Source organism: Charadrius vociferus, unplaced genomic scaffold (assembly GCF_000708025.1).
Source record: "Charadrius vociferus isolate BGI_N301 unplaced genomic scaffold, ASM70802v2 scaffold303, whole genome shotgun sequence".
Classification (NCBI taxonomy): Eukaryota; Metazoa; Chordata; class Aves; order Charadriiformes; family Charadriidae; genus Charadrius; species Charadrius vociferus.
In genome coordinates, this window is record NW_009647756.1 from 576,566 (window position 1) to 586,319 (window position 9,754).

A 9,754-nucleotide genomic window follows, 5' to 3' on the forward strand; every position below is an offset into this window, starting at 1 on the left:
ATCTTACTACTTTTAAATTTATTCTGCCTTCTGCTTTCAAATTATCAAATGCAGTTAAATTGCTTTGCAATCTGTCATAGTCCTCTATTTTAAGTAATACAATGCAAGAAATAATTTCAGTTGTAAAGCAGTATCATTTTCAGCTATCAAAATTACAAAGCAGAAACATTTTTGTTGATTGGTGCCACTGGCTTCCTTTCTTGCCTTTTTTATTCCAACATAGTATACAGATTAGTCTAAAATACTTTTCTGCTGGGTTCCCACTCGAAATCTCACAACTAGCATTTAGCTGAAACTAAATAGAGGAGCTTTGAATGGAGACTGGCAAATTCACTTTGCATTAGTCAAGTGTCGATGAACACCCTTCCATACTGTTCCCTGTCACTGTGTTGCTCTCTATTAAGGGAGTGAGACTATCTCTTTCTAATTCCCCTCATAAACTGTCAATTTACATTCTGAAGCAAAGTATATAATCCATCATACATCATTCTGTCACTCCCGAGCTGCCATAATCTACTACTTTTTAAAGATGTCTGTGGCATAATTTTGATGCCTACACTCAGTGTGCATATGCAGTTTCCTAATAAAATTTGAATAGTCTTAGATTTGCTGAAAGGTCAGCATTTATTCCAACATAAATTATTTTTGACAATCATTTCAAATCAATACAGTGGTTGGAAGGGTCAGAAAAAGGAACAGAAAGCTTAAAAACACCAATCTTGAGAACATCATCCCCAATTTTCACTTATTTAAAAATAAAACTATAGTTTGAACTTTGCATTATAGTCCTATAATAGAAAATTTCTTGTACAATCCAGCCATAAACTTCCTCATATTCTCTGATAAACAGTATCTAGTCTGAACATCCACTCCATACTTTATTCACAGCACTGCTACATCTGATATCTCCCTGGTGGCAGTTTTTATTATATTCAATGGAAACTTAAACACTGCATTAATGAACAGAAAAATTGTATATACTATTACATTAAATTTGGGAATAGTATTCAAAGCGACTCAAGACAACAGCTTAAAAAGTTATTTCAACCTACAAGCTTAATAAATCTTTTAAAACTGGGCAAATCTGAATTTATATAATTAAAAGTATTTATGATGAATAATCTATTTTTTCATAGAAAAAAAATCTGATGTTCTTACTCAGTTTTAAGTCTCAATTTCCTATCACAGGTCATGACAATTTTAAGTACATACCGAACACTTCTTTCAAAATTAGTTTATTTTCCTAGCACACCATCATATTTCCAAACATTTCTAGGTATTAAACACAAGTTTAATACTTAGATATCTAACAAGACCATTTCAAGATTGCTTCAAAATTTATCTTAACTTCAGCTCTTTTGGTTATTACATAAAATCATATTTTTGTTTTAAAATGTCTAAGTCTTCTATTATTCTTTAAAATATTTTAAAATCATCACAAGCATCTGTTGTAATCGGAAAATGGAATTCAAACTGTTTTTCCAAGAAGCAGATTATAAGAAACACCCTGGCAGGCAAACCCCAAACCTCCAAATTAAAATAAATTACAGTTGCTCTGTGCTCTTATGATCATGTTTTGCTTCCTAAAATCTGCTTCCTTTTCATCATAAAGTTTAAGACAAGGGTATTTAATGGTTCAATCGCTTAATTTGGTGTTTGTTTTTAAAGCGGTTTTCATTGTGATGTTTACCTATTCAGTACAGGAGGAGTTTCAAGTCGGTTAAATGGAAGCAGTGAAACAGGAAATAAGCTGCCAGCAAGATGAACAGGAACTGCCAACCAAATCTTCCTGTTGTATCCATGGTATAATGTCTTCAAGGAATCCAAAGAACATCTCTTCAGTTCAGGTTCTCAGAGGTCACTGAGTTTTATAATTATCTCCAAGCAATTTTCTCCAGATCCTGTTAAGTTCTCTCTAAACAGCTGTGTGTGTTGCCATGCAGCTTCACCATCACCTCCATTTAGAATTGCTTCCAACACAACTTCCGTTGCACCAGAAAAATCTGAATAGGAGCAAAGATTTTTATCTATTGGAGGAAAAGATAAACAATTGAGTAAGCATTGCTCCAAACAGCATATAATGCACGTTAAAAAGGGTAATTTGTAATGAATGTTTAAGGATCTCGGTTGTGACTACTCAAACTCACATCAATCAGTGGCAGAAAAAAAAACCCAAAAACCCAACCAGCTGCAAATTTTTAGTTCTTTGTTTGGCGCTCGTGCTCAGAGGACCTAGTCAAGATTGAAGCCACTGCACATAGAAGCATCTATCCTTCCTAGTAAAACACACAAGTATCTTGTATCCATTCTGTGTTCTTGCTAACCCTGCTCTGTTGCAGGTAGGGCTGTGTATATTAATAAAACCGGGTTTTGTACCAGTTTTGATTAAATGCATAGTATTTTCTTAACCTTGCTAAGAAATACTGAATTGGAAAAGTCAAAATGCATTTGCATTTCATTTTTAGTATCTGCACAGTGCTCTCACCATATAAACTATTTATTTCCAGTTACACCTTTGCTGCATGCTATAATTCATTATTTAAATTCCACACTTACCTCCTATCAGAGTAATTTCTGCTGTTGGAGAGCAAAGTCTCCACTTTATTCTTCCACTCTGAAATGTCTGACTGCTTGTCCTAACTGAAATGTTATCTATTTTTAGACCAACCGACTTGCACTCAAACTTCCAGCTGATAGAAGCAGAGGATGACCCCTCTTTTCGGGCTAAATAAACCTAAATGGAAAGAAGACACAGTCAGCATGTCAAAAAATGAGACAGACCAACACACATCTAATTAATCATTGTAAGAAGGACATAAAAATCCTAAGATAACACACTTTCATTCTTTATATACAAAATGGTACTATGCACAGTTTTAAAAGTTCAGGAGGTTGATAATCTCAGTCTGAATCCTTAAGTCTGTTCCACAGTCAGGTAACTGTACATGTTCATAGTTCTTCACTAGTTCAGCATGCTTGGTAAAGATTAAGCCACAAAAATACCTATTTACTAATTTTAAAAAAACAGACTTCTGGTTTTTATATAAATGCACAGACCCACACATGGTTTTATTCTGGTTCTTCAGTATTGCTGATGAAGAAAACTGTGTAATCAGTATTTTGAATTCTTCAGAGGTGGCTGCTGGTTGCACACCACTTCTCCTGGGACTTGATTTGTCTTGGTTAAAGCAAATCATACATGCTAGCCATATATAAAATTTATATTATTTGAGCTGTTAGCAATTTGCATAATTTAATGTAGTCCCAATGCTGTTCTAAACTTCACCTGGCTGAACAGTCAGGCTCATATGTTAACACTCATTAAAATTACTACAAACACTCATAAGAACTTTGTAACAAGCGTTCAATGATCCTTTTAAGTCTAGCATCTATTTTCGGCAAACCAAGATAATGAACATTACAGAGTAGAGTCAAAACTGCCATGATCATTTCATAATCTTTAGTTAAGAAAACTTATCAAAATTCTGTCATGTCCAGGCTTTTGATTTATGTCATACTGAATGGACTTAGACAGCCCTTTAGGTTTTGTTCTGGAAAGGACAACCTTGAATAAAATGATAATAAAACACAGCAGTATGTTTTACTGAAGATCCCACCCCAATACAGAAACGTCACTGACAGACTATAAAACAGAATTTTAGTGCTACTATGCACCAGTCATAAAAATGTTAATTCTTATGTTTAAGAAAGCTAAAAAACACCAAAGGTGTGAGTTGTTACACTGAAGATTACCTACGAAAATGTAACAATTTAACTTGCTTTCATGTGAAAATAATCTTAATGTATGAAAGTGCTGATCTTTTTAAGTACCTCAGTTAGCTCTGGCAAGAGACTTTCCTTGATCAGATCCTACTGAATGGCCATATTTGAGCAAGGAAGCCAAAACACTCCATTACTACTTGGTTGAAGTGCACTAAATATAGGCTTTTATGGTTAAAACACAAGCCTGTCTCATCTTCCATTATAACATCCAAGCACTTAATCAGAAAAATAGAAGTTAAAGTTTCCTTTTGTGTCTTTTGACTGGCCTCTAGCTTTCACACCTGGCTACTCTTTTTCTAGTATTATCTGAAAAAAGTCTAAATTCAGGGAAAGGAAAAAAAAAAAAAAAGACAAAAAAAGAGATTCATTCAAATTCTCTTCCACTGCAGCAACTCTTCTGGAAAAGAAACTTTTAAAAACTCATGGACTTCAGATCTACAAGTTCAATCCCATGCACAAATAACAGGCTGGGTGAGGAACAGCTTGAGAGCAGCCCTGAGGAGACGGACTTGGGGCTGTTTGTTGATGAGAAGCTCAACATGACCCGGCAGTGTGCACTCACTGCCCAGAAGGCCAACTGCATCCTGGGCTGCATCAAAAGAGTGGCCAGCAGGTCGAGGGAGGTGATTCTCACCCTCTTCTCTACTCTTATGAGACCCCATCTGGAATGTTGCATCCAGCTCTGGGGCCCTCAACATAAGAAAGACATGGACCTGTTGGAGCAGGTCCAGAGAAGGGCCACAAAGATGATCAGATGGCTGGAGCACCTCTCCTATGAAAACAGGCTGAGAGACTTGGGAGTGTTCAGCCTGGAGAAGAGAAGACTCTGGAGAGACCTCATAGCAGCCTCCCAGTACTTAAAGGGGGCCTACAAGAAGTCTGGAGAGTGACTTTTTACAAGGGCATGCGGTGATGAAATGAGGGGTAATGGCTTCAAACTGGAAGAGGGCAGATTTAGATTAGATATTAGGAAGAAATTGTTCGTTCTGAGGGTGGTGAGTCACTGGAACAGGTTGCCCAGGGAAGTTGTGAATGCCCCATCCCTGGAAGTGTTCAAGGCCAGATTGGATGGGGCTTTGAGCAACCTGGTCTAGTGGGAAGTGTCCCTGCCCGTAACAGGGGCATTGGAACTAGATGATCTTTAAGGTGCCTTCCAACCTAAACCATTCTATGATTCTTACATTCTTATTATCACCTACTGTGGTGTCCTTGTTTGAGTCCTTATTTGTTGCCAAGTTATCTCTGGGTAATCTGATTAAATTTGTGTTTTGTACTTGTTTGATTCTTGCACCATAAAGTCAAGTGACATCGAACAGCAAGAAAAGACACAAATACAATGGAGATGGCTACTATCAGATTGGCCGAGATGATCAACTACCCGAATAATTTTGATCAACAACATTGCAAAGACAGAATACATAACTGATGGTTCTTTTGTTACTCCTGGGCTAATACCTTTACTGTGGCTTTTACATTTAAATTCCTTTCCATTCCTCACATACCAAATGGTAAACAAAATATTTCTGTGAAGGTCTTTGGCTCCTAAGTTTCTTGGTCAGCTGCTGAATCAAACTCAAAATCCCTACCTTACAAACCCTAAACAACCTTTCCCTCTGCTGTCTCCCATAATACAAACAACCCCCCAACAAAAATTCATTTTAAATTCACATACAGACATTCTGTGGATGCTATGCCTGTAGAACTAACATGCTTTACCCACAAGCCTGACATACACCTGGATCCGTAGCTCCTAATTTCTCAAGGCCATCCTCTCATCCTTTACCTAGAAAAATTGAGGTGCTGTTGAATACAAGGGTAAAGTCTTTCTGCCTGGTCTTATAGATCAGTCCCTCCCTGTTTTATCTGATTAGTAGAGCTGAGCAGAACAGCAGACTCATGTTTGGTTTCAGTGCAAAGACAGTATGTTTCTTGCAACAGTGAGGATGACTGGATCACTGGAGACTTCAAGATCTAATGTGCTATCAGAGTTTCAGCAGATCCTAGGGAAGCAGAGAACAGTTGTCCCTCATTCTGAGTTTTTACTTCTCTTTTCAAATTAGCCTACCCTGTTGTAACATCCTTTATAATATTCTTCAGTTTCTTCCCTTATTCCTTCTCTTTTACGTAGAATAACCTCTTCAAGCTATTCCCACGTTGCATTTTGCAAGTCGGTTATGTGCAGACCCAGCACAGAAACTCCCAGAAAAGTTATATACTTAGCTCCATTTTTCATCAATGGGACGCAAATCATTGCCTAAGCTAGAAGAACGTTTGGCCAGAGACCTTTCAGACTGTCATGGCCCAGGATACAGGCTAGTAAAATGACAGTGGAACAAAGCAATAACACGTTATCATCCCTGACAGGAATGCTCATTTCCACAGTTGGTAGCTGTTGCAGGAAAAGCTGTTTGCCAGTATGTGATCCATTCCCATCTTACAGGCATCAGTTCTCCTCTTCTTAGATTTAGAGCATATGACTCTTCTGCTGCTCAGTGCCCTAACAGATGGGAAGGAGTCTGGGCAGGGTATACAATATTCCCAATAACTGACAGGTTTTTGCCTTCTTGCAGATGGAACTGTCATATTTGGGATGACGACTTGTTCCTTGGGTTGTGTATCAAAGAGATACGATACACTATGAAGCTATTCTCCAAAACAAAACAACAAAAAAAGATTTTTTTGGAGAGAAGTACTGCTTTTCAATAAAACAGTATTTTGCATTTAATCAAAAGCATAAGTAGTAAACCATTTTTTAAAAATTTGGTTCTTTAGCAAGAATTTGGTCATCTTTTCTGAAAGACAAGCTAAATTTATTTCCAGTTTCTTAAATCTGGCAATCTTACCTGAAGCTTAACAGTAATATTTACTGACATCAGCTAAATTTTATGGGCACCGAGAGAGGTTTCGATGCCAAACATCAGCAACAGTTTTCTAGTTTACTGGAGTTATCATACTTTTACAGTAGATTTTACACCTCTAATAATTGCTATCCTTACCATTTTCCAATCTGTTTCAACCTTTCTCCAAATAGACTCTGCCTTCCAAACACCTGTTTCCCAGCCAGTTATTTTTTCATTATTATTGGAAATCCGTGCATAACTATCTTCTACTATATTATAGGTGAGGTGGAAGAGTTTAGATGTCTTCTCTTTTTCAGAGGGAATAAAAATTACTTCTTTTCTTTTCTGAAAAAGGCAAAAAACACAACCACCTTCATTACCCAATACATTTCAGCAAGATTATGGTTTTTTTTAAACAGCATGCCGTGGCTTCCCAATTCAGTTTTGTATCCAACTGAAAAAACCGTCATTTTTAAGAGATGTTATGGACAAAAGCATTTCTGCAAATCAAAAGTTTTACAATAGACCTGAACCTTTTACAGAGGGCAGCAGTAATTTTATTTTTCAAATTTTCATATAATTACTTTCATAAGTAATTATATGAATTATAGTAATTATTATCAAAATAACATAAAATTAGCAAATTAAAGTAAGAGAGTAACATGTTAGGAATAGAAAATTCATACGTTGAGTATATTTCTTGTACAATCAATAAGTAAATGGTTATTTTGAATAGTAAATGTAATTCTGTGAGGTGCTTGTATATGACAGATTACAAACCAACTTTAACAAACTTAAAATACAAACTTCATAGCTTCACATTATTACTTTTTTTTTTAAATAAGAGTTTTCATTGTTCTGATGAGTTTCAGCAAAGCAGAAATTAAATTTTCTGGAGAACTGAAATAAACTATTAGTTTCTCAAACCTAAACAATCCTATGAAACTCATTAATTTCACCTAACTGATTATATTTAGGATTGTCAGTCATTCCACATGACAGCATCACTACAAAATTGATGTAACAAGTGATGGGCTAAGTCACACCTTTGCATGCTGGCTCAAGCTAACTATGGCTATGGTTCTGGGAAACTGTATCTCAGCATAAAATAATTAAAAATAAAATCTTGCTTTCAGAAACAGTCAAACACACTGATATGAAAATCAATGAAGCTTATTATTTAAGAGATTGTGCCATTTACATAATCCTAATTACTCCCACGTCATTTTATTAACAAAAATAGATGGTCAAAACCTACTTCCAGGCTTTAACCAATAGTAACTAATAATACAAATAAATATTTTTAAGGTTTTACCAACTGCCTTAAACTTTCTAGTTCTGTCACGCTGCAACTAATTAAAAGGAAAAAAAAAATTTTTATTAACTTGTACAAGCAAAACACACTGTAGATCAAAGATTCCCAAACATTTTTAGAATCAATGGACCACTATCAATCCTCAAAAATTACTTGTGGACCTCTGCTGAATTCCCATCAAACTTGCACGTAATGTTTTTGCAAGTTTCACTGTTTGAACTAAATCTGTAGGCTACCTACCATGAAGCGTGATTCCTCTGCAGACCATAATCATAGAACCTCTAGTTAGCTACCCCTAAGATGGTCACCAGTGCAAAAGTTAAATACCTCTGGACCAATTTCACCTCTGGCTACTCGCCAAGCCATTGAACCTGATGTCCTTCCACCATATTCTCCGGGTTTGGGTGTTTTAGGAGAAATAAATTCAACAAGCTCCACAATTGTTCTTTCCAAGAGCTCCCTCTTTCTGTTTTCTGACAAAGATCGTTGTCTCTGAAAATACATTTAAGAAACAATGTAAAAAATTCAGAAAAATGGTGTTTGTAATTCTGCTTTAGAGTGACATCAACAGGGAAAAAAAGAACTGAAAAAACAGAATAACGTTTAAAGTCTAGACTGAATGTTAGAAATATTAATCTTATACCACATGTGCAAATATGTATCAGTCATAACTGCATGATTATTCAACAATGGTGATTTTTCTGTGAACTTTCATGCACTAACTATGTGGATTTCCTTTAAAATAAGGTTTGTGCTATGTTTCTAATACATTTGCTTGGATGACAAAGCACTCCCAGACCGTATTTTACAGCTATTCACGTGTATTCTGTACCATAGCTGTTCTTGATATTATTTAGGGAAGAGAAAGCAAGCATAATTTTTGAGTCAAACTTTTATGCTCTAAAATGGAGTGATTTGGCTGGCAACAGTCCTGGTTTTGTGATTAAGTCCAAACAAAAGATTCAGTTGGTCTCTGAAAGTTATTTCACAGTGACTGATTCTATCATAAACAAACTATGATATTCTTATTTCTGCAGATATCAAAATCCTGGAAAAACATATCACCTATACTTCCAGATAAATTAGTAGAAAAGAAAAAGAATTATATAACATGCTTTCTTTGGCCACATGAAAAAAAAACATAGGCATTTTTTTGGGTACACACACAAAAAAAATTCATTGAGAGACTGGGGGTTTGCCTCCATGATTTTCACGTCAAATATACAGAGCTGATATGTGAAGCCTCTTTCCTTAACTGTGGATATACCCACACAAGGATGGAAAATTAAGTTTGATATTGAGTATGCAAATGATTACACCTAACCATTTTTTTTTCTACTTTGATGATTGCCCAAGGCATGCACACTGGGACCTGAAACTCCAGGCCAATAAGTATTCCAATTATCTCAAAAGCAGTCCTGACCCCAGAAAGTTTTGCTATTAGGGATCAGAAAAGAGGCATTTGAAGGGTTTTTGTTCCAGACAACAATGTGGAACTGGATAAAGGAAAATAGATACAGAGAAATTATGAGAAACAGCTCCAGCTGCACAAATTCCAGCTGCCAAATACCAGTTCTAGCTCAGCAAGGGGGAAATACACCTCTGCTTGTGTTGATGGATGACAAGCAGTGATTCCAGAAGTTCCTCATGAAACATCAGACCTTCCTAAATCTAACACTTGCCTGGGCGCCTTGGCTATCCAAATGCAGCACTACAGATCTCACTCCAGCTCAGAGGAAGTTTGATATGGCTTACCCTAAGGTAACAATACCAGTCTACAATTTTCTTTGAGCCACTTTGATGTACGGAAACCCAG

At 36.2% G+C, this 9,754-nt stretch overlaps 1 protein-coding gene across 1 annotated transcript in view; it reads right to left on the bottom strand.

Annotated features, from left to right (window-relative positions):
- Window positions 1-1,851: 1,851 nt before the first annotated feature.
- Window positions 1,852-9,754, bottom strand: part of NGLY1 (N-glycanase 1) — a 24,656-nt gene continuing 16,753 nt past the window's right edge. Inside the window, exons 9-12 of the mRNA XM_009882171.1 lie at window positions 8,266-8,430; window positions 6,780-6,968; window positions 2,557-2,734; window positions 1,852-2,027 (exon numbers count right to left, since the gene is read on the bottom strand). Of these exons, the coding sequence (XP_009880473.1) occupies window positions 1,852-2,027; window positions 2,557-2,734; window positions 6,780-6,968; window positions 8,266-8,430 (708 nt within the window). The remainder of the gene's footprint in view (window positions 2,028-2,556; window positions 2,735-6,779; window positions 6,969-8,265; window positions 8,431-9,754) is intronic.